Source organism: Lissotriton helveticus, chromosome 5_1 (genome assembly GCF_964261635.1).
Source record: "Lissotriton helveticus chromosome 5_1, aLisHel1.1, whole genome shotgun sequence".
Lineage (NCBI taxonomy): Eukaryota > Metazoa > Chordata > Amphibia > Caudata > Salamandridae > Lissotriton > Lissotriton helveticus.
The window spans coordinates 1,541,851,124-1,541,876,723 of record NC_136065.1 but is presented as its reverse complement, the minus strand read 5'-3'; the positions used below and the strand labels follow the sequence as shown (position 1 = coordinate 1,541,876,723).

Here is a 25,600-nt window from a genome sequence, read left to right as displayed (position 1 = left end):
TGCTTCCTGGAGGAGGAGCGCAAGGTAGATTTAGGCTTATGCAGCTTGTCCTCTAAATCTGCCCCAAACAACAAAGATCTCTGAAAAAGCAACCTCAGAATGGACGCCTTCTGGGCAGAATCAGTCCTCCAGTCTTTAAGAACAATATTCCGATGGCCTGCCACACAATTCCCTCCATAAAGGGCCGAAGCCCGGACCACATCAAATGAAAAGCCCGAAAAATATTCTACTTGGTGTTCAATCTGATCCAGCAGACCAGCACAGTGCGAAGCATCGTCCAAGGACCTGAACAGCGCCTTGAGATCTGTCAGTAATGATTGTGCCACATAGGTACCATATATGCCAGTCCGAAAAGCGAGATGGAAACTGGAATAGACCATATGAAGGGAGGCATCCACCTTCTTACCCACCACATCCTTGATGACCGCATCTTCCGCCAAGAGGTCTGCCCCATCATACTGGCCACAATTAAATCAATGGGAATGACATCCCATTCTTTCTGCATATCCTGCAAGGGGTACAATTTATTAATGAAGCGTGCAACATGATCTTATCCGGGTCCCTATACTCCCTCTTGAGCACATCCGAACTATACTGATGAACAGGCACATCCAGGGGCGCCAAACTCTGGAAGTTGAAGGCCATTTCCTCATCGGGGAAACCCATATTAGTCTTCACATGCATGATCAAATCTGGCAGCATATCTTTAGAAACATACTTCCCCTTCAGATCCTCAGGCCCTTGCCCCTCCTCCTCAGGCCCGAAAGAAGAAGAAGAAGACGGAATAGGCCCCATCATCTTAGGCTTTGGGGAGTCCCTCGACTCCAACAATGTCTCCTGTATCAAACTCTTCAATGTAGTCCTCTGCGTAGACCCCTGGAAACCAGTCACCACCGGAGCACTCCCTGCCAAGCTCCGATGTGTCAACTAAGACTCTCAGCATCTGCCAATTGGGCCCGGCTGTCAGGCAGACTGGACCGTGATCCAGAAACACCCCAGCCACTAAGGGCAGGACTGTCTCCCGGCAAGCCCCGCAGACCTGGAGACGCATGCTACGAAGTAGACGCCACACCAGGAACCACAGACCGCTGCTCCCGCCCAGCAGGAGCAGCCCAGCTGCAAACCCATGTCCCATTCTGTCAGAGACAGTAAAAAAGAACAGAACAAATGCTGGGTAAGTACGGTTTATGTACTGCCGGTGTGAGGGGTAGGAGTCAGCATTTCTTGTCTTCTTCTTTCTGTCTGGGAGATGCTAGATCTCCATAAGTAACGAAGAGGACGATGACCTAGGGACCTGGGGGTCATTTACAGTAACTCTGTGCCCTGGGTAACCAATGTCTCTGGCAATAATAACTGCAGCAGCAGAACTGCCAGATAAAACTCTGTGGACCTCGTAATGACACCCTAAATTGACACAGTAGTTTTTGAGGCAGAAGTACCATAACTGTCTTTATTTCAGCTGATTCCCTGCTGCCCAATCAGGACCTAAATCTGGAAAAACAAAAAACTAAAAAAATTAAAAGGTCTTATGGTTTAGTGTCCCATGGCTTAGAGTCCCTGTCTGTTTAAATTAGCACACAGAGACAAAAAGCCCCGATTACGATTTGTGTAGAGCAGTATTCTTGTGTGACAACCCACTCTGCACAAAATATGTGGAGAATCGGAAATGCCACCCATCCACACGAACCCTCCATAGTTATTCCCCATTCCTTTGAAATAATATGCAGAGAATCTGGCTGACACCAGACATTCTGGCCAACTAGAATCACTGTTTAGAAATCAGCATTACTAATAAGCAGCCTTAAGTGTCACTGTATGCGCTATAAAAAACAATAGGGGGCAGCGGTAATCAAGCATTTTTGCATTTGCATTCACATTTTTGCATTCGGTAACCTGTTACTGAATCTCAAAATGGGTTTGCCATTCGGTATTAGGAAAGGGCGTGTTTAGGGCGTCCCTTCCTAATACCGAATTGCATCGTTATGTATGAATGCTTTGTGACCGCATTTGCGGTCGCTAAACATTCGCATGTTACCACCTACATCAAGTAGGTGGTAACCCATTCGCAAATGGGAAGGGGTCCCCAAGGGACCGGTTCCTCTTTGTGAATGTTTGTAAAACCATTTTTAAGAGCAGGCAGTGTTCCCACGGATCACTGCCTGCTCTTTAAAAATAAAAATAAAACTTTTCATTTTTGATTTGTAAAGCATCTTGTTTTTCTTTAAGGAAAACGGGCTGCTTTACAAAAAAAGATTTATTTATTTAAAAGCAATCACGGACATGGTGGTCTGCTGATCTCAGCAGGCCACCATCCCCGTGATTTTTGCGATTCCTAGGGTGTCGCAAATTGCGACCTACCTCATTAATATTAATGAGGTAGGTCATTTGCAACCCCCTAGGAATCACAAAAGGTGTACTATACACCTTCATACATGGTATTTTGCAATTCCCTAATTGTGAATCCTTGTGATTCGCAATTAGGGAATCGCAAATACCTATTTTGATACATCTAGCTCTAGATTTCCCTAACCGAGAATGCCTTGTGACTCTTGCTGGTCACAGGAACAGAGCTCAAACAAGGAAAACTTCATGTGGATTAGGGGTGTTTTTTTTTTCTTTTAAAAAATGAACTCCCACTTTCAGAGTTTACTTTGGAAAAGCAGAATAATTTGCCAAACAACAGGATGCTCACTTGGCAAAGTCATCTGCCTTCAAGCTTTCTGAAGGTAGCAAGATCCCCCTCAAGGCTGAAGAGGATCGCACAATAGGGCAGGCAATCCGCAGCTTAGGAAGGCTTTGCCATAGCCTGCTCTGATCTGGATGGACACCTGCCAAGGGCTTGATTTTGATTGTGGGGAACTGGGTTTTGCTCCATCACGGCGACTGAGTAAGGGTACTCATCTCCCTGACTAAGTCCCAGGCTGCCAAGTTTTGAGATGTTTTGAAATGGTCACAGTGGTTCCTGTCAATGCATTGTAAGTTTGACTGATAACTCTGTCAACATGATGAAGCCATGCAGCAAACGTAAATTTTGGAAAATAAAAAGAATAATGCCCCCCTCACCATGGGGGTATTCTCGTGTGCTGAGGGGGCCATTTTGCAGTTTTTTCTGACCCTTTCCACTGGATGGACACATGGCCAAATCTCCAGCGGCCCTTGCTCTGTCAAGACGTCAGAAGTTTATGTCCTCTGTCGGCTACCAATGATAGGTCTACTTCTAACCGGCACACTGGATGTGACAAAACCCAGTCATTACTGTTAGCCTCACGAAATGTTGCTGGGTTGGCAAGCAAGGGGGCAGGAAAGACTGGCTCAAATTTATTGACCGCTATGTGCCTGCAAGAGTCCTGGCTCACGGACTCTGTTTTTATGGATGAGTATACTATTTACTTCACACCAGCCATAGCAGGAGTGATGGGCAGGACTAAGGGGGGTCTTAATACCTTCATCTCCTTCACATTCCACACCCATGTTGTATTGGCACTCTGTGTACTACCTGAGGATTTTGCTTCAGTGCCAAACAACCAGAATGTTATTAATAAATATGTATAACAACGTCTTTGATATCGCCAAGACTGATTTAGCAGTCTCACTGATTAAGGGTATTGGAAATTGTACTAAGAGCATACAAGGGAGCTTTGCTGTGGTACTACAGTGGGATTTCAGTTTGAGACTGTGCCAATTTTCCTCAGCCAATGTTTTTAGCCTGATGAACAACAATGGGGACCCTTTTACCCACTTTGCTCACTGCCCCCTGGGGGATGAATTTAATATATTACTGGCTAAATTGAATCTAATTTTCTCCTATGACTCCTTAAGTCCAGTGCTAGTCCCTATGCCCACCTATGTCGGGAGGGGCACTGCGAGCCATGTGATTTTTTTTATCCACGGACATTAAGGGATTGGGTGCTGGACTTAGTGACCATAGACTCCTGACTCTCTCACTGCATTCTCCCCTCTGCCAAAATTTCTGTTGTGAATCAAACTCTCTTTTTATCATTCTCTAGGAACCGTGGGTTGACTAAGAGATGGTCAAAGATAGATAAAACTACCTTTGTAACTCCCGCATTTTTGGAATACTAGCTAATGATTATAAACAAGGCTGTGCCACTGACTGTCTTAATAGCTTTGACAGGATCTGTGGTGTGGCTTATGACTTGTGTCTGATCCCAATTAAATCAGGTAGTAGGCCGCCCACTAAGTGGTTAGACTCAAACTGTGCCACAGTGCATAATCAGATATTAGCTGCCCTGAAGAAGATCTCTACAGATCAGGTTGTGGTCCGAAGTTGACGGACCCTGTATCAAAACACACTTAGAGCGAGGAAGAACGCTATTAAGAAAAAAACTATTTCTCCCTACTGCAAGCAAGGGGACTAAGAGACAGCAAAGCATGTTAGGCAACAGTAAATGGCAATTATTTTTAGAAAGGTAAAGACCCTGGTATTGAAACTGTGACTTCTCCTGATATTTGGGTCACCCATTTCATGAAGCTCCATGCTGACCCTGACATGGAGAATATTTCCTCCCCAGACCACACCACAATCAGCCCACACTGGTCACTCTAAGGTTCTCCTGAACCCTCTCGTACTCTGACGCTGTTTCCTGCTCCCTGAGAGATTGAATTGAGTAAAGTTCTACTGGCACTAGCCAGCTGCCCTGTTGGGTGAGCAATTGGTCCATCAAGGATCCCTTCCAACATGTTTAAAGCCAATACTCCACTGTGTGCCCCACTCCTGACCAACGTTCCTAATGTTTCCCTAGCTATTGAGCTGCCCAAGAGTTGTTCCCATGCCTAAATTATTTCCATCTTTAAAAAGGGCTCAACAGACAATCCGCAATGTTACCATCCCATTTAAATGATCAATGATGACACCTAGATAATCTTCTCCCTCTCCACTGAAGGGGCGTCTAAGCCATCATCTCTTCAGTCGGGGCTGAAGAATATTGCAGGTTGGATGCAATCTAACTTGCTTAAACTTACCTGGGAAAAGATGGAGGTGCTAATTTTGGGGAAGAACAAAGATCTCTGAGGCCCCCAACACTGGCCTTCTGATATGGGTGTGTTACCCCAACATGTGCACCAGGTTCGAAATGTAGGTGTTATCATTGATGACCAGCTATCAATGAAGCAACAAGCAGTCAACATCACTTCAACTAGCTTCACCATCCTTAAATGGCTCCAAAAAATTCTTTGGATGCTGCCTGGTCCCACCCAATGAACTGTGGTCCTGGCTCTTGTCACCTCGAGGCTGGACTATGGCAACGTCCTGTATTTAGGAGCCAACATGGATGTGACACGTAAACTTCAGGTGGTACAGAACTCGGCTGCTAGGTTGCTCTGCCAGGTTCACAGAATGGCTTCTATCTCTAGCTCTCTTTGTGACCTTCATTGGCTCAGGGAGGAGAATCGAATTAAATTCAAAGCCCTGAGTTATACGTACAAAATTAAATATAGCACGGCACCTCAGTACTTGAATGCTTTAGTGCACCCGTACTTTCCACCACGCATTCCCCGCTCTTCCACACAAGCTAAATTATCAGTCCCTAGGCCTGGTCCCACCCAAAGAACTGTGGTCCTGGCTCTTGTCACCTCGAGGCTGGACTATGGCAACGTCCTGTATTTAGGAGCCAACATGGATGTGACACGTAAACTTCAGGTGGTACAGAACTCGGCTGCTAGGTTGCTCTGCCAGGTTCACAGAATGGCTTCTATCTCTAGCTCTCTTTGTGACCTTCATTGGCTCAGGGAGGAGAATCGCATTAAATTCAAAGCCCTGAGTTATATGTACAAAATCAAATATAGCACGGCACCTCAGTACTTGAATGCTTTAGTCCACCCGTACTTTCCACCACGCATTCCCCGCTCTTCCACACAAGCTAAATTATCGGTCCCTAGGACCAGACTTTCGGGAATGGGTGGCCGGTCCTTTTCTTGCCTGGGTCCCTCTTTGTGGAATTCTCTCCCCTTGCCACTTCATAACAAAACCATCTATGCGAACTTTCGGAAATGTTGAAAAACTTGGTTATTTAATCAATAGTTCCCTTCTTCTCTGTTCGTGTCAGGCGCTCTGGGAAACCTCTGGGTAACTGTGCTCCTTATACATTTAAATAACAATAGCAATCAATTTGACCGCCAACTTGGATCATGGGATGAATTCTACTGGACCGCCTCCAGATATGGGCAAGTGAGCATAACATTCTCTGAGGTTCAATTTGGCTTCAGGCCTAGGAACAGTGGCGCAGTCTCCTAATCCGTTCTTCTTAATAAGTAAATAATACATTGAGGCCAAGAAGGGTAAGCTGTTCCAGGCATTTATTGACCTGAGCTCCTCTTTTGACTCTGTTAACAGGTCCAAATTGTGGAGCATCATGTCAGACATGGGGGTCGATCGGTGCATTGTTAATTTCCTTGGATAGCTTCAAAATGAAGTCACTGCCGGTGTTGAGATATGGCCAAGGAGGGGAGACAACAGCCTTTAGTCTAGCTAGGGGTGTACGCCAGGACTGTATCCTGGCCCTGTTCCTCTTCTCACTGTTTGTAAATGGCCTGGAGGACAGCTATTAAAGCTGAGGGCAGACTATTCCTGCCTAAGCGATTTCATTCCTATATTAATCTATACTGATGATACTGTCCCATCAGCTAGGATCGCAAACACTTGCTGAACCGTTTCTGTCAGTTCACGACCAGCTTAGATCTAAGGGTCAACCAGGCTAAGATGCATGCACTGATCTTTGGTACAAAGAAAAAGGATAGCACTGTCTTTGTAATCGAGAGCACCAAGGTCAGTAATGTCTCCTTGTTCTCCTTTTTAATAATTCCTTTCAACAGGCATCTAATGTGGGGTCCCCTGAAGTCCAGTAGAGCGGCTGCCTTTTTGAAAGCTGTTGAAGCTGTCTTTAACTGTGCCCGAAGACTAAGTCAGAAGCCCGTTCAGGAACTCACAGCCATTTACAAAGTCAGATACTGTGCTGTTGCCTCCTATGGTGGTGGGCTGTAGGGCGGCATTAGTGATCAGGATGGTTTGAAAACAATTCAGAACGGTTTTATTAAAAGGCTATTATCTGTCCCTGAAAGTAATAGTGCCTTCATATGCGTTTAAGAGGTTGGGATTGAGTTTATTAATGATTTTATTAAAATGCAACCACTTCTCCTGTGGCTTAGAATTTGTTCAAAGAGCCAGACCTTGTTCAATAGGGCAGTGTTGGCTGACTGATGTCTAACTATCCCATGGATAAGGTACATTTATAATACCCGGCTAAGACTGGGACTGGAAGACCTGTTTACTTCTCCCGGCAGTGTGACAGCTACCTCCATTACCTCTTAGAAAAATACTTTTCTAGCAGGCTGTCTGAAAGATAGAATGAAGAGAGGGGTTGATAAGCTGTTGAACATGGCACTTCTTATGGCATCCCCCTCCCTCCACCCCCAATCCTTTTTTTCTCTCTTGGTTTTGCTGATTCTCTTTCAGTGGCCTTAGGACTCTAGGCACTTTCCCACTGTCATGCAGTGTGAAAGCACGCAGGCCCTTCCTACACATGCTAGGAAGTGGTATTTACTTGAATGGTTTAGGTGTTGTACCTGTGAGTGCCTTATAAAAAGGTACACCATATACCCTTGGCAGGTACTGCACTGGCTAATAGGGGGATGCAACGCTTATTGTGCCACTCACCAGAATAGCGTTTCAAACATGTATCAGGCCTACCACTGCAGGCCTGTGGGTGCGCTCATGCTCATTTTGTCATTTCTCACTCACTAGCGAACTCTGGTTGGGCCTTCCACTACCACTAGAGCACCCCTAGAGAAAGCCCAGAAGGGCAGAGCAAGTGGTAGGCGAAAGGCAGGGCAGGTTAATATGGGTGTTCTATGTCCAAGTAGTGAAGAAACCCCGTTGTGGGTTGTCCATTTCTAGGAGGTTGGCTATTCCCATTGGACATCACTAGGGTTTTGCTGATTCTCTGCTTGTGCCTTAGGGCTTGGGGCACTTTCCCACTGTAAATGCAGTATGAAAGTGTGCGTATCCTTCCTACATACGTTAGGAAGTGGTGGTTACCTAATGTTTTTAAACATGTCTCATGCCTGCCATTGCAGGCCTGTATGTGCGCACATATAATATTAATTTTGTATTTGTAAACCTGAACATACCACCCCTCAAGGGTTTCAAGACTATGGGGGCCGCTAGGGAGAGTAAGTGAGCTACTGCCCAGAGTCACATGATGCTGAGCTGCAGCCGGGGTTCGCGCTGCCTGAGTCAGCTGCTCTGACCGCTGCCCCACACCTCTCCCTTCTCTTGCACATATGATGTTTTTAAAACACATCTCAAACCTGCCATTTCATGAATGTGTGTGCGCACCTGCACCCATGATGTTTTTAAATGTGTGTCAAGCTTGCAGGTCTGTGTGTGCGCAATTGCACTTACGCTCAGGTTGGCCTTTCTAAACCACTGGCCAATCCTGAGGGGACCTTTCACTACCACTAGAGCACCCCTGGGATAAGTATTTAGGGGTAAAGCAAGTGGTAGGTGAAAGGCAGGCAAGGTACACATGTGTGTTCCCTGCCTAGGTAGTGAAGAATATCCATGTGTGTTTTCACTACCTATGAGGTTTGCTCTTCCCGTAGGTTAACATGGGGGAATGGTTGAAATTACTTCAGGCTGCAATAGTGGTTTGCAGTGGAGCAGCCTCATGTTGTTTACTGTCATTGGATTCACAATGACAAATCCTCCCTTGTGGTAAAGGTGGATTCATTATTAATAGCTTAGGAATGCAACTTCTAGAAAGTGGGCATTTCTCTGTGCTAAACTCATTTGTGTGCCTTTAGTTTGACTCCAGTCCATGCTGGAGGCAGAGGAGCGCATTTGTGAATTCCCTAGAGACTGCCGTAAACATTTGGCATGCAACTGGAATGACAGACCTCTGCCATTTGCGGGCCTGGCTGGATAGATTGGAGGGAGAGATTTTTACACTTCGCCTCTGGGAAGCCTGAGCATGGCCCTACTAAAGATTAAGATCTGAGTTCCACAACCTCATGGCAGACAGGAATGACATTTATGGGAGACATCTATAGTTCAAAGTGAACCCCTCTGAGCCACCCACGACTTCAAAGGCACACTACAATGTAACTACTGGCACCATACTTCTGTAGAGGAGAGATACAATTGTGTGTACGTGGGACCGGACATCCTAGAACTGCATGGTGCAAACTGCCAGAGGAATCTGTTGTGCACAAGGAGGATTACTGCCATTGGAAGGGACCGTGCATCCTTCCTGAATGGTGACTGGCCTGGTCTGACTAACTACTGCTGCCCTGAAGTGTGCTCTCCAAAGGCTTGATGTCTTGCCCCTATCCTCTTGTGGACCCCGCGAGGGACCCAGCCCATTTACGTGTGACACCTGGAGAACGGTTCCCTCTTAAGTGCATCTGCTGAACCCCAACTGGTAGCTCTGCGTGAGCGTGGAAGACTAGATTGCCTTGTGTCGAGCCCTGTAAGCACTGCCCGAATCTTAGGACTGTGGCTCTTGCATCACGGTCCTTCAAAACGCATAAGCGTCTTGTTAGTGGTGAGCTGATTCATCAGTTGTGGGATACAGCATCGCCCGCTTCATCGATTGTGCCACATCTCTCTTGTCTGCAAGAAACAACTAAGGGCTGGCTCTAATCAGTAAGGCTGAGCCTAAATAATTATAAAACAAACGGAGTTGCCAGTACTGATATAAGTGGATTAAAGTAACCAAATGGACGTCCTAAACTAGAAGAGAAATTCCAGAAAGGGAAGTGCTAATTAATAGCTTTTTATTTTGTCAAATTATAACATAAACATTTCAACCAATTTCTTCAATTTATCATACAAAAAGAGATTCTTGTAAAAAGGGACACAAGAGACATTTGAATATTACTCTACATTAGTCATTCATTCAAAATTCCACGCATATCACAATCAAGCATTATACATTCAAACTATCAAAGAGAAAACACACAGCATATAATCCAATATATATACAGTACGATACAGATAAAGGAAGGAAAAGGCCACGGGCTGCGAAGATTTTACAATAAAGTGCAAAAAATTAATTAATTCTTGCCAGGTACATTCCTATGTATCAAACAAATTAAACAAAACTCATTAGAATTTTTAATCGGAGGTAATGTACAATGTTGAACTGCAGGAGAGGTTCATTAGATAACCAGCAGCTCTCGCAGACCAGTATGTGGCGGGGCCTACGCGTTTCGAATCCCACCGAGTTATTGGGGATTCTCTGCAGGGCCTAATGTAGTCTCTGAAAAGGAATAGAACAAAGGAAACGAGTTTAAGTGACATGAAATGGACAACTAATCTATTGAATGTAGGACCTGCCCACATCATCTGCTGAACCCCAACTGGTAGCGCTGCGTGAGCGTGGAAGACTAGATTGCCTTGTGCCGAGCCCTGTAAGCACTGCCCGAATCTAAGGACTGTGGCTCTTGCATCACGGGGTCTCAAAACGCATAAGCGTCTTGTTAGTGGTGAGCGGAACCACCAGTTGTGGGATACAGCATCGCCCGCTTCATCGAGTGTGCCACATCTCTCTTGTCTGACACGCCGACTGCATGCTCATTGTGTACGGTGTCCTATTCATAGGTTCCTGGGAGGGAAGGTGTACCCATAGTAGTGCCTCATTCTACCTTGTGCGACACTGTTGAACTTGTGCCTCTGTGTGTAACCGGTATTGTCTGGTGAGACTTGCATCAATGCGCACCAGATGTTGTGCCTCATTTCTAGGGAGGTATGGAATTTGCAACTCTTCATTGTATGTAGTGTCTGGTGTGAATCGGATCAGCGCACATCAGATGTTCTGCCTCATTTTCAGGGAGGTACGAAATTTGCAACTCTTTGTTGTGTGTGATTGGAACTCTCTGATGTGACTCAGATCAACAGACACCAGATGTTGTGCCTCATTTTCAGGGAGGTGCGGAGGAGCAGATTTGTGTTCTGTTGTGCCCAGACTGCCAGGGTGCTACTTTGATTGACGTGTATCTGGCGGGGTGCCTCCTTCTTCAGAGAGGCTACCCTGCTTCACCCCCATTCATCAATAATTCCTTTTTTTGCCCTCAGTGCGGCAGAGCAACTGCCCTCTCCTCACCCAGCCCCAATGACTTTGTGGTACCAGGTAGTATTGCCTGGATCAGGCCTCGATGGTGAGAGTAATTGACTGGGCTAAGGAACGCTTCAGAGAGCAATCAATCAATCAATCAATCAGGGGTTTGTTAAGTGCGACTACTCACACGTAAGGGTCTCTAGGTGCTGGGGATAGGTGCTGCATGATCCATTCCATCAAGGAGGGGGTCTGTCGAAGAGCCAGATTTGTAGGTTTCTTGCGAAGATGGGGAGTGATGTTGTATGTCTGAGGTGGAGCAGCAGGGTGTTCCAGGCTTTAGCCGCTAGGAAGAAGAAGGAGTGGCCTCCCGATCTGGTTGTTCTAGTGTGGGGACCACAGCATAGGAGAGCTGGGCTGATCGTAGGGTCCTTTGGGGTGTGTCGATTTTGAGTCGGCTGTTCAGGTATGCTGGTCCAGTGCTATGGAGGGCCTTGTGTCCGTGGGTGAGTATCTTGAAGGTGATTCTCACCTCGATGGGGAGACAGTGGAGTGTGCGCAGGTGCTGGGAGATGTGGCAGTGTTTTGGCAGGTTGAGGACCAGTCTTGTGGCGGGGTTCTGGATGTTCTGTAGCTTGCAGTGAGGTTTTTGTTTATTCCGGCGTAGAGTGCGTTGCCGTAGTCAAGTCTGCTAGTGACCAGGGCGTGAGTGATGGTCTTGCTGTGTATGAGGGGGATTCATTTGAAGTCTTACATAGGAGGCGAAGGGTGTGAAAAGAGGCACAGGGTCAGACTGATTTGCATATAGCCATGTCTGAACTGGGGTGGCAGAGTGGGCTAAAGAACGGTGATGGATTAAACCCAGATCTTTTGATTGGGTGTGAGTGCTTGATTGGTTCAGATGCTCTGTCCATTACCACCTCCTTTTGTACCGCTTTTGGTCGCCATGAGTGTGGCAGGGTATGCTCAGACGTGGGTCCCTTGCTCACTTTGCCACTGGATTCAAGCAAGCCGGGCTGAAGACGGCTGTAATGCCAGAAACCGGTCCTTGGAGGCTTGTTTCCGGTTCAGGGAAGGCATGGCTTGGCAGTTCGGGCTGTACTGTTCCCATGAGGCACAGGGTCAGACTGATTTGCATATAGCCATGTCTGAACTGGGGTGGCAGAGTGGGCTAAAGAACGGTGATGGATTAAACCCAGATCTTTTGACTGGGTGTGAGTGTTTAATTGGTTCAGATGCTCCGTCCATTACCACCTCCTTTTGTACCGCTTTTGGCCGCCATGGGTGTGGCAGGGTATGCTCAGACGTGGGTCCCTTGCTCACTTTGCCACTTGGTTCCAGCAAGCCGGGCTGAAGACGGCTGTAATGCCAGAAACCGGTCCTCGAAGGCTTGTTTCCGGTCCAGGGAAGGCATGGCTTGGCAGTTCGGGCTGGACTGTTTACATGAGGCACTGGGTCAGACTGATTTGCATATAGTCATGTCTGAACTGGGGTGGCAGATTGGGCTAAAGAACGGTGATGGATTAAACCCAGATCTTTTGACTGGGTGTGAGTGTTTGATTGGTTCAGATGCTCCATCCATTACCACCTCCTTTTGTACCGCTTTTGGCCGCAGGGTATGCTCAGACGTGGGTCCCTTGCTCACTTTGCCACTGGATTCAAGCAAGCCGGGCTGAAGACGGCTGTAATGCCAGAAACCGGTCCTCTGAGGCTTGTTTCCAGTTCAGGGAAGGCGTGGCTTGGCAGTTCGGGCTGGACTGTTCCCATGAGGCACAGGGTCAGACTGATTTGCATATAGCCATGTCTGAACTGGGGTGGCAGAGTGGGCTAAAGAACGGTGATGGATTAAACCCAGATCTTTTGACTGGGTGTGAGTGTTTGATTGGTTCAGATGCTCCGTCCATTACCACCTCCTTTTGTAACTACTGCTGTGTGGCACCCTGAAGTGTGCTCTCCAAAGGCTTGATGTCTTGCCCCTATTCTCTTGTGGACCCCGCGAGGGACCCAGCCCATTTACGTGAGACACCTGGAGAACGGTTCCCTCTTAAGTGCCCACATCATCTGCTGAACCCCAACTGGTAGCGCTGCATGAGCGTGGAAGACTAGATTGCCTTGTGCCGAGCCCTGTAAGCACTGCCCGAATCTAAGGACTGTGGCTCTTGCATCACGGGGTCTCAAAACGCATAAGCGTCTTGCTAGTGGTGAGCGGAACCACCAGTTGTGGGATACAGCATCGCCCGCTTCATCGAGTGTGCCACATCTCTCTTATCTGACAGGCCGACTGCATGCTCATTGTGTACGGTGTCCTATTCATATGTTCCTGGGAGGGAAGGTGTACCCATAGTAGTGCCTCATTCTACCTTGTGCGACACTGTTGAACTTGTGCCTCTGTGTGTAACCGGTATTGTCTGCTGAGACTTGGAGCAATGCGCACCAGATGTTGTGCCTCATTTCTAGTGAGATATGGAATTTGCAACTCTTCATTGTATGTAGTGTCTGGTGTGACTCGGATCAGCGCACACCAGACGTTCTGCCTCATTTTCAGGGAGGTACGAAATTTGCAACTCTTTGTTGTGTGTGATTGGAACTCTCTGATGTGACTCAGATCAACAGACACCAGATGTTGTGCCTCATTTTCAGGGAGGTGCGGAGGAGCAGATTTGTGTTCTGTTGTGCCTAGACTGCCAGGGTGCTACTTTGATTGACGTGTATCTGGCGGGGTGCCTCCTTCTTCAGAGAGGCTACCCTGCTTCACCCCCATTCATCAATCATTCCTTTTTTTGCCCTCAGTGCGGCAGAGCAACTGCCCTCTCCTCACCCAGCCCCAATGACTTTGTGGTGCCAGGTAGTATTGCCTGGATCAGGCCTCGATGGTGAGAGTAATTGACTGGGCTAAGGAACGCTACAGAGAGCAATCAATCAATCAATCAGGGGTTTGTTAAGTGCGACTACTCACACGTAAGGGTCTCTAGGTGCTGGGGATAGGTGCTGCATGATCCATTCCATCAAGGAGGGGGTCTGTCGAAGAGCCAGATTTGTAGGTTTCTTGCGAAGATGGGGAGCGATGTTGTCTGTCTGAGGTGGAGCAGCAGGGTGTTCCAGGCTTTGGCCGCGAGGAAGAAGAAGGAGCGGCCTCCCAATCTGGTCTTTCTAGTGTGGGGACCACAGCATAGGAGAGCTGGGCTGATCGTAGGGTCCTTTGGGGTGCGTGGATTTTGAGTCGGCTGTTCAGGTATGCTGGTCCGGTGCTATGGAGGGCCTTGTGTGCGTGGGTGTGTATCTTGAAGGTGATTCTCACCTCGATGGGGAGACAATGGAGTGTGCGCACGTGCTGGGAGATGTGGCAGTGTTTTGGCAGGTTGAGAACCAGTCTTGTGGTGGGGTTCTGGATGTTCTGCAGCTTGCAGTGAGGTTTTTGTTTATTCCGGCGTAGAGTGCGTTGCCGTAGTCAAGTCTGCTAGTGACCAGGGCGTGAGTGATGGTCTTTCTGTGTTTGAGGGGGATCCATTTGAAGTCTTACATAGGAGGCGAAGGGTATGAAAGTAGGAGGATGAGACGGAATTGATCTGGCGGTCCATTTTGAGCTCAGAGTCCAGGATGATTCCCAGGTTGCGTGCCTGGGGCTTTGCGGGTTTCTGAGGGCGGGGGGCCAACAGATGTCGCTCCAGGCATCGGGGTTTGGGCCCATGATGAGTACTTCTGTTTTGTTGGTGTTTAGTTGCAGGCATCTGTTTTTCATCCATTTGGCGACGGCTTCCATGCCTTCTCGAAAGTTGTGTGTGGCGGTGTTGGGTTCATAGCATAGGGAGAAGATGAGTTGGGTGTCGTCTGCGTACGGCACATTGTTGAGTCTGTAGGTTCAGATGATGGGTGCGAGTGGAACCATGTAGACGTTGAAGAGCGTTGGGCTGAGGGAGGTGCCCTGGGGGACTCTGCAGGTGGTAGGTGTAGGGTCCGAGAGGAAAGGGGGTAGTCTCGAGGGTCAAGAAACTGTGTGAACCCCTCATGCTTGGCAGAACTGAGCTGGTGCCGGAAGGCCAATTGTGGAACCCTTTGATTAAACGGCTATCGCCCTCAACCTGCTTCTGCTCCGCATACCATGGGTAAACTTCCTGAGTGGTGACCAAACCCCCCATTTGTCGACTGCTGCCTATTTAGCCCTGCTACCTACCCCCACTTCCTTCCCTGGGAGCCTAACTAAGTGTGACTCCGGCCACAATAGCCTAGTATCAGGGGGAGGGCTGTTTATCTCCAACCCGTGGGTGTAGGGTAGTCGAGGTTAGCTGAAAGGTGGGGGCGGCTTGGGCCATGGGGGTCCACATGCGTATTATCAACTGACCTGCCGGATGTCAGTTGCACCACATTACGGTGCTGGGTGCGTGAGTGGGCGAGTGCGCTCCACACGGACCTGGATGAGCTCCGTGGCACCGCATATCGGTGCTGAGTGAGTGTGTTGGAGTGACTGCATGGACACTGTTGTTTTTAATCACACCGCCCGGCGGTGTTGCTTTACACATTGATTTCTTGCTAAAAGAATACTCCATTTGACATTGGTTATTACCCATGCAGCCTTGGTCCATGGTGCTTTTTAAAAGTGTTGTAATTATCTGCGTACACATTTTTGATTTTGTTGTGATCCGGGTGCGCCCTATAACTGTGTGGTATTGAATTATAATAATTGCCAGGGTGGGCCTAGTTCTGGCAATGTTTCCATCGCATAAGACTGCTGAGGGTTAATGTGGGATCTTTCCTAAGTGTGCATACTACTGATGTCATTTTAATATGGTTGGGCCTTGTACTGTTAGTGATATTTCCAAACATGATTTATGCCCAGAAATACATGATGTTCATGTTGTGTTAATTAATGTGTGTTTTGAATACAAACGTTATTACATACTCCACGTGTGAAGTCTCTTTTGTGAAGCTCAGTGTATTTATTGTGAGAGTGCTGTGCCAACGTTGTACACATTGCCTCTGTGATAAGCCTGACTTCTTAGTGCCAAGCTACCCAAGGGTGCACTCAGATTATACAGTGAGTGTAATCATCTATCCCTGGGAAATTCGGAAAATACTATGTAAAAAAGTTGAATGAAAATGGACATTATAATATAAGGATGAGGACAAAAATAGGAGCCATGCAATAGCTTAAATTGCAGATTAACTCAGCCATGCTATCTTAAACTAGAGAAATCCTGCTCGGAAAGTCTTTTCCATTGTGAGTAAGTTAGCTAATACTAAATCTGAAAAACATTCCTCATGTCTCACAGCCTAATTTAATGAACTCACTGTTATTTAGGGGAAATTTTAACTAATACATGGTTCCTTCCCCCAGTGAAAAGAGAATATGCAAAATGATGAGAACAAAGTTAATGTCTCAGAGAACAATAAGGAGATCATCAGTGATTCGTATCTGCTAACCAGAACCCAAGCTGAAAGAGTCTTACGGAAACACAATCTGGTTATCCTTTAGATTCTTGTCCACAAACCTATATCTCACCCATAAAGCTTAGTATAATTCCTGTCTTAACTGTCTTAGTTGCAAAATTCAAAAATACTCCTTTACAGATCAGATAAATGTTTAGCAGTGGTACCTAAAATACAGCTTACCAGACAAGAAGGTAGACACTTCTCCTTTATGGAACCATTATTCTGGAATACGCTTCCTCTAGCTCTTAGGCAAAATATAATTCATCTTTCATTTTGGAAATGGCAGAAGGCTTGGCTGTTCTTACAATAACCACATAGTCTTTCTGTGGTCTTTCTTTAGTTACTATGGGGTCGATTCCGATCCGGTAAAATCCCCGTCCGTACGAATCGTATCCGGAGCAGTTTCCGTACGACTCGTACAGACACCGTACGACCGGACGATTCCGATCCCGATCGGCCGACCCGTACGCGATTCGTACGGTACACGTCGATTCGTACGGAAAAGCGCACGATCACCTACACACCGTACGGCGCGTACCCCCCATGATCGCAGGGGTACGCGGCGTACCCCTGTGGTCATGCGGGGTACGTGCCGTACACCCAGCGTACATGGGGTACGTGCCGTACACCCACTGTACATGGGGTACGGTGCGTATGGGTACGAGCTAATGGGTCCTAGGCTTTCTAGACCCTTTACAGCAGCTAACACTGTGTCCACGATAGACTAGGCTAGTGGAACAAAGCTGAACCCAACCCTTTATCTTTTCACATTGTTGTCATTCAGGCGTCGAACAGATCATTCTTACCAAAATCTTACACTGTTATTCATGGAACCTAGCAAACGAGTTTTTTTCAACAGGTCTGGCAAATGGAGTTTGAGCTGTCTTCATTTTGTTTGGCCTTGTGTAGAATAAGCCACCCCTCTTTTTCTGTAAACTAAAAACTGACTTTTTGTCATAGTTGGCCAACTTCACCCATTCCAGCTGTTTAGGACAAAAAGTATTACTCATGTTGGGACGCATACCACAATATTTGTAATGTGAAAGGCTTAACAGCAGATCCAAGAATCTAAAGTGCTGTCACAAGAACTACCACACTGCAGCTTCATGCCAAAATGCCAATTGGCTCCTACACAGCACAGTTAGAGTTAACTGGTTACTCCATGCAGCCTAGGCCTCAGTAGTCCATTCTTTGACTTTTATTTGAAAAAATAATGTAGTCAGTTACTTGTAATCTTGAGTCCCACGATTAATACCAAATGGACTAAACTATCAATTTGTGGTGGTTGGTAAAAAATAAAGACAATGCATTGTGTTTTTGGTAACATGCAATAAACTGAAACCTTTTTCTCAGCCCACTCCTGTCTTTATGCGCCAAAGAGTCGATTTGGCTGAGTGAGCAATAGAGATAGAAGGCAGAATACAGTAGTAGCCTCTCAACAACGTGGTTGAAAAATACAGATTATTAAGAACAGGCAAAGAAAGAAATATGCAACGTTATTTAGAAATGGATAGAGAAGAATGGTTTAAGAAATGGTTCCAAGTACCCAAGAGAGCTGGAAATGAAAGGCATATTGTGCTTCGGGATGAGAAAGTGAGAATAAATCAAATGTCAGTGGGGGTAATTAAAAATAAAAAAGTTTCATTTTATGTGACGCTTTACCAGTGACATAAATGTTGCATTGCAAGCAAGTATGGCTTAGAGGGAATAATGTTATTACATACTGTTTTCCTGCATGGTAGCCTTTTTTATTTACTGTTTGAAAAACACCTGCTGTAGAATTTAAAAAGGCAAATGAATGTGTGTTTTATTGCCCACAACATTTTAGTTATGCCAGTCTGCCTGGTTCTCTCTCAGTTTGTCCGTAGGTCAGTTGGAGTCTGGATTGAGTTGTGTCTTGTGGATCAATGGTAAACCTTCTCTATTCTTTTTCTCTGACAGCACGAGGGAAGAACAGGCGGCAGAGCATATTTTAAGTCCTTTGCCTCTTCTGAATAACAGGAAGAACAAAATGACTGCAAGGAAAGAAAGACTGTTGCGGCCTCACGAATGTACACACTGCGGTGCTGATCTTCTTGGGAATTGGGCAATGGTGTCGGCTCTCTGCTGCTGAGCAGTTTGTGTAGCCCTCACCATGGACTTGCCTCACCACGAAAACTTGAAGACGCATGCGCAGGAAACAGTGCACTTTGTGGGCCTGGCCAGACACTGGCACCTCTGGCCAGTCCTCTGCTCTATCACCTCCTACTGCCCACGCAATCATCTAGACCTCAAGGATTAAGCTGGCACTGTCTGGGAAGTGATATCCCAGATGAGGTAGATAAGCCCCACCCCTACTCTCCCTCATCTTTTCTCTGCAGTGTCATCTGTCCCCTTGCACACTCATAAAAACCCAGCAAATTCAGATACATATGGATGGATGCCCAGGGTCACACTGGTTGGGAAAAGGCACCATGTGGCAACCTGTTCAGTATTCAGCTCTGATTTTTCTTTATATATAGATGATTCTAACCTAACTGGGAGTCCCCCTCCTGCAGCCCCTTCCCTGTGCGGCACCTGTGCTAGCCCATGTGGGTAGGGAAGTTGCTGCCCCCTCAGACCCTCAAGTGATGGTAGGTTCAATCCACATGTGTGCTCTAGGAATCCACCTTTTGAAGCTATGTCAGTACAAGTCCTTGTTTTGGACATATGTGTTGATGGTACAGCACAGTTTGGGTCACCTGCTTCTCGGACTTGCTACCTTTCTGGGCGTGGGCTTCACCTTGGTCATGTACACTCTCAGGGCTGGTTAGATTTCATCTTTGAGTGGAAACATTAGAGAGGTCAGTTAGATACAGCAGAGGGCACTGTAGGTTCTTCATTGCTGAGATGAGACTCTAAGCACAGCAGTTCTTTTAAGAGCTTTCCTGGGAGGAGAGAATAGCCATGTATGCTTAGCATCTTTGAACAGTGGTCCTCAAAGAGTTGTTCTGTTTAAGGTCTCGGGTGGGCAGGTTCCCAAGTGCAGACTGATGCAGTGGTTTAGAATATGAAGAGGCTTTTGAGAAGTTCGTTTCCATCTCCCTTGTTAACCACTTCAAAATGTAGGGAGGGCATGCAATCTCGTCTGTGTCATTCGAGGACCCACTGTGTGGTGGCTCAAAAGCTCATGTCTTTGGAGCTTCTGATTGGTTGTCTTGAGCAACCAATTGGAATCCAGGAGGCTGTTTCAGTGAAAGGGCATTTGTCGAAGCGTCAGTTGGTTTTGTTATCAGCAGGACAGGGACCTAGTTGAGGTGCATGGCCCACAATGCATGTCGGTGTTGATATTTGTACTTGTAAATGTTTCGTTTCTAGGTATGAAATTTGTGTGCAGTGGGCAGATCTCAGGTGACAGCGGTTGCTACTGAAGCAATCTATGTGTCAACTGACATAGAATGCCAGCAACGGCTATGCATGCGATCCCTCATATGCCGCCATGATGTGTCTTAACACTGCTGATGAGGCATCAGAGACAACACAGGTTGCAAGTGTGTGGCCAGCGCAGCTTCTCTGCTGAGTATGACCTTTGTGGTAGTTCCTCCTCTACAGTGTGGTCAGGTGGAAACCACCCTCTGGACACTGGACTAAGGAAAGAAACGGATGGAATTACACCACTAGGCAGGCTTATGTGACGTATAATCAACACGAAGAATGAGCTGTAGGTTTACATCGCCATTGGCTCTTCGGTAGTGGCCTAAATTCCAGAAGTTGCTGTTACACAAACAACGGATACTGCTGGTATTGGCCTTAGAAGAATGAAGGGCTGAATATGGCTCACAGAGCTTCCTAACTGTTACCTTCATGTGACACACACCTCTACATTAGCCTTTTTGTGACATTTGATGGCAGTTTAGTAGTTCACTGCTCTATATTAGGATTTTAACTTATAAACTTCAAGTAACAAAAGGATATCTGACAAAAGCAGTAACCCACTGATCTATTTACATTATATGCACTTTGTGACCTACACAATACCTTACGATAAGTCACAGCTTCCACTGGACAAAGCTCCAACCTCTGTCCAGGAAGAACATTAATTACCGGAGTTATCTTGACATTTTTATTGCTACTTCGAAATTGCTGGAGGCAAGGAACGCGGCAGCAGGTGCTTTTAAACCATAATATACTTGGAAAGGGGGCACCCCCACCCGAAGTCAGCACCCGGTGCCGGCCCTGCAAGGGAAACTCTGGGCCGTTAAACATGATAAGAAATGTGCAGCCGTCACTGTTCCTAGAAGCAAACGGAAAGAGCCAGTTTATCACCACAATGCAAATGTAGCTCTAACTACACATCACATTTTAAAGACGCCTATGCTTTTGTTATATTTAATTATCGAGCACAGTTGCGCAACAACACTTAGTGTCAGGGAAGGACTGGCCATAGTGGGCACCGGGCATTTCCCCGGTGAATCGGAGGGGTGGGGGCCGGTTTTGTGCCCCTGGGGACCGGTTTTACAGCAGTGCTGCAATATCGCCCCCTGTAACAAAAGCGGGAGCGGCGCTTCTTGCTAGCACACCCCCCGCCCCCTCCTAGGGCCGGTCGTGCAGCAATCTGCCAGGACTGGTTGCTGAGCGCAGTTCTTAGCGCTAGTGAGGATAAATAAAAAGAGGAAAAGGTACTGGTTAAAGGCTTTCCTGAATTTGATTAGACTGAATGCCACGCAGATGGCAACAGGAAGGGCATTGCAGAACGTGGCAGCTGCCACAGAGAAGCCTCTGCCTCCATAGGTTACTTTTCTCTACTAGGAAGGTTCATCTATGGTTCACATCTGCAGCCGTTTGTTACCAAAAAAGATTCTGCTAGACTTGTGTATCACTCTTAGGCAAGTGCACTTGTGAATGCTGTCTCTCCATTAAGAGGCTGCTGGTATCTCCCAAGTCAGTCGTTAAAGAAGCACAGTGCTTATGGAGTGTCATATATGACCCCCATACTCCAATTGTATTCCAAGACCAAGAACGAGCCTAGAAGCTGGAGGGATTTCCTCTCCCCACACATCTGACATATACACCTAACATCTGTCCTCTGCTATGGGTCTGCCTTCTGCTTTGCCCTGCTCCTCTCAGCTCTGTATAAATATTCTCTAAGAGTCATCACAACTGTCTTTTATCCCATGTATCCTGGGTCAGAGTTGCTTCTCTGGGTGTTTTGCCCTGCCGGGCCAGAGATGATGTTTCAAGTACTTCCGGTCTCAAATACGACATCCTCCTTGACCCCAGACAGATGTGTTTCCCATATCCATTTGTGATAGAGAAGTGCTTTTCTTTTGTTACATGATTAACATCTTCCTTGGTCTTCCGGGCAGGTGACTTGTCTAGAGTCTCGTGACTGGTCACAGACCCCAGCATCAGCCAAGCTTGCTGAGTTACAGCCGCTTGAGTTTCTTAAATCTAAGAGCTGCTTGGGCGGCTTTCAGGCTAGTTTTCACCGCCATCTTGGAACGGAATCTGTCTTGGTCTGTGTGAACGACGGCAGGATGGCAAATGACAGCATTAACGCCTCGGACCTGGAATGTTGGGACCTGTTAGCCGTTTTTGAGGCAGCTAAAATTGAGATACTTGTGTGGCACGTTTAGGAGATTGGCAATGCTGGTGCTCCGTGCCCTGATTTCACACCATTCTCGACACAGGAGTCAGGTCAAGTCACAAGTTCCTTTCCCCTCGGAGTTTCAGCACATTAATTTTGGGGGTGCTAAGGGCCCATCTCCCACGACCTCTTCAACGTTTCTCATGAGCCAATCATCACTCTCCTCCTGACCAGGTGGCATATCTATATGTAAACCAATGCCACCTAGACCCTTCTGAATCTTCACTGGCATATGGTGGTAATAGTGGCAGCTTTTCAAGACTGTCAGTGCCGACCTATGACTGGATGAACTCATACTTAACAAAGACATTATAGCTGTGGGGAGTCGGTAAACATAATGCCCATTCCATTCAGGCTCGCCAAATAGGATCTTGCCTCACTCCGGATAATGAGATCAAGGACATAAGCTCCAAGATTACACTTGATCTCTCCTACCAGGAGTCTGCAGTGGTGTTACCCTGCTCTTTCCATGTTAAGATGCTCTGTCCTGTGTTTGTTTTACCATTGATGAGCGGTACCCAGCAATGACTGTTGTCACTGCAACCACACTTGACTGGAGTCACTCTATACTAGTGCACATTTCAGACATGTTCTGGTAGGCTGCAGGTTATGAAGAATGCAGCAGCACGGTTGCTTGTGAGGCTGATTTAATGTTCCCTTTGTTGATGTCCTTTCATGGACTCTCATACAGAGCCTGTTCAGGGGCAGATCGTACCTAGTTGTAAGGGGACTCCCAACCTTTCTGTCCTGCTTCTCCACTTCAGCACCCAATGCCCCCTTGCTCTTTCCCACTTCCGAAACTGAGATACAGTGGCCAGGCACTTTAAATGGTTGTTCTTCTGCTCTGGAATAGCCTGCTAGTTTCTCTGAGACTATTGCCTTATCAGCTTCTTTCCACAAACCTCTTGAGACCTGGTTGTGTGTCCGGCCTTTTCTATGCCGCCCTGCTGGTCTTCTTATCCTAATCTTGCCTGTGGCATTTCAGTGTTGGTAGCACCAAAAAGATGTTTTGCTGTAGTGCGCTTTACACATGCCACACTGAAAGAAGCGTAAACCGGGCCGTACAGAGTGAGCTGATGGACCACTTTGCTGCTTTAGGGCCCTGCAGCTATAACTATGATGCTGCAGGCCTTTCTATTTATGTTCAGAATGAGCTTCCACTACTACTTCTTGCAACAGAGATGTCTGCGGTACCCATATTGTACCATTTTGGAAGGAGCATCTGTATTAGTTCACCACTGTATAAGGGAACTGCTGGACCTACGATTCAGATATAAAAAGGTGCTACTGCAACTGTTCGTCACTACAAATGAAGATTTAGGCCTTGCTTATCACTATAAGGAATGTGCGGCGGTAACTTTTCTCAAAGCTGCAGGTGCAGATAGCCGGCCAATCAGGTTTCTTTTTCAGTGTCACAATCATCTCTTAAAAGAGGCTATACCAAGATGGTCTGACTACTCAGGGATGTGCATCTGACCCTCTGTGCAGAAGGGACCTGCTTCAACTTGCACAGGATCTGCTGCTGTTAGTATGACTCTGTGAGGAGCTGCTGCTGCTGCTGTACTATCTCGTGATTGCATAAGGAGTTTGCTGCTGCTACTGTTTGTCACTGCACAAGGAACCCCCTGAAACCACCATTGACCACTCTACGAAGGATCTGCCGCGGTTACTGTTCACCACGGTACACAAGATCAGCTGGTGTGTCCATGCACCGCTCTCTAGGATTTGCTGTTCATCACCGGTCAAGTGATTTGTTGGTGCTCTCATTCATCACCACGGCTGTAACTGTTTACCACTGCACGAGGCCTATGTTGCTACTGTCACTGATCATCAGTGTTCAAAGAATCAGCTACTGCAGCTGCTCATCACTGCATAAGGCATCTACTGGCACTGGAACAGCTCAAACCTGCAGGATGGGTTTGCAGCCGCTGTACTCTTTGTCACAAGAGTCCTTCTGCTAGAACTGTTCATCACTACATGGGAAATCTGGTGCTTACCCTTCAATCAGAGACATTAGTGGTGCAACTGTCAAGAGTCCAGAAGGGCTCATTCTCAGAACTATTAGAGAAAGACCACAGTTTTTCTCTTTTTGGCATGTTTAAATATGTGTAGTGCCTCATGACATCTCTGAGGTTCCCAGTGCCTCTGTTCTGTGAACTTATGTTCACACAGGATCTTATAGTCAGAAATACCATAGCTCAAGGGGGTAAAAAACAATGGTTTGAAATATCCAGAGGTCATGCCTCATAACCCAGGGATAAATCTTCGAATGACATGTCTTTGGTCTTGCATCCAGCCGCTACACATGTTATGTGCCTTTCCACAGCAGGCTGTGCAGTTCCCTGGCTCCGGTGAGATGCATAGCCAAGCACTACAGGATGAGGGTATCTGCTGCAGTAAATGACCTCAGTCAGAGGTTCACTTACAATGATTAAAGCAGCGAGAGGTGGAGCTGGAGTTCCATAAACAGATTACCAGGCAAAGAAGCTATGAGTGCCTCGGGAGGGCCATGGTAGTGAACACGAACAGCAACTCATCAGCATGGCAGATGCAGTGGAAGCGGACTGGTCAACTCTAAGACCCCTAAATCCACCCCGGATGCTTCTTTCCCCACGCCTTAGCTCCTCAGTAGTCTCTTGTTTTCTATGAGGGGTTAGTGGAAGGCCTAGCAGTCAGAACTACAGAATGGAAACCGGGTTTCTAACTCTCTGTCCACCACAGACATGATGCCCCTAAGACCAGAGTTACGTCTAATTGACACCCATGTCTGGGCCACATCAGAGGTCATGTGAATCCATGCGGAGACGTTACAGAGGCAATCTGACATAATGTATGAGGATTCCTGCGGCAGAAATCAGTGAAAGTACAGAACACGTGAGGATACCTGTGTGACACCACTGATGCTTAAAGAAGTAGTGATGGTCCTGGATATCGGTGAAGCTCGGGTAGAGAAGCTGTGAGGGCACCTAGGTGACACCAGTGATGCCTAAATAAGTGGTGATGGTCCTGGATATCGGTGAAGCACGGGTAGAAAAGGTGTGATGGTACCTAGGTGACACCAGTGATGCCTAAAGAAGTGGTGAGGGTCCTGGATATCGGTGAAGCTCGGGCAGAAAACATGTGAGGGTACCTAGGAGACACCAGTGATGCCTAAAGAAGTGGTGACGGTCCTGGATATTGGTGAAGGTCGGGCAGAAAAGGCGTGAGGGTACCTAGGTGACAGCAGTGATGCTTAAAGAAGTGGTGATGGTCCTGGATATCGATGAAGCACGGGTAGAGGAGGTGTAATGGTACCTAGGTGACACCAGTGATGCTTAAAGAAGTGGTGAGGGTCCTAGATATAGGTGAAACTTGGGTAGAGGAGGTGTGAGGGTACCTAGGTGACACCAGTGATGCTTAGGTAAAGGAATGATGAGGGTCTCTGGGATATCAGTGAAGCATGGGTCAGAGGGTGTGAAGGTCTCTGTGCATGTTATCAGTCCTATAGAGGTGGGAC

At 47.0% G+C, this 25,600-nt stretch overlaps 1 protein-coding gene across 2 annotated transcripts in view; it reads left to right on the top strand.

The window, feature by feature from the left end:
• CDK18 (cyclin dependent kinase 18) overlaps positions 1-18,834 on the top strand; it is a 613,826-nt gene extending 594,992 nt beyond the window's left edge. Inside the window, exon 17 of one of the 2 annotated variants that reach the window (XM_078644609.1) lies at positions 18,441-18,834. In XM_078644609.1, coding sequence (XP_078500735.1) covers positions 18,441-18,475 — 35 coding nt within the window. In that variant the 3' untranslated portion in view covers positions 18,476-18,834. The remainder of the gene's footprint in view (positions 1-18,440) is intronic. The other variant, XM_078644608.1, reaches the window with a different exon arrangement.
• The last annotated feature ends 6,766 nt before the right edge of the window (positions 18,835-25,600 follow it).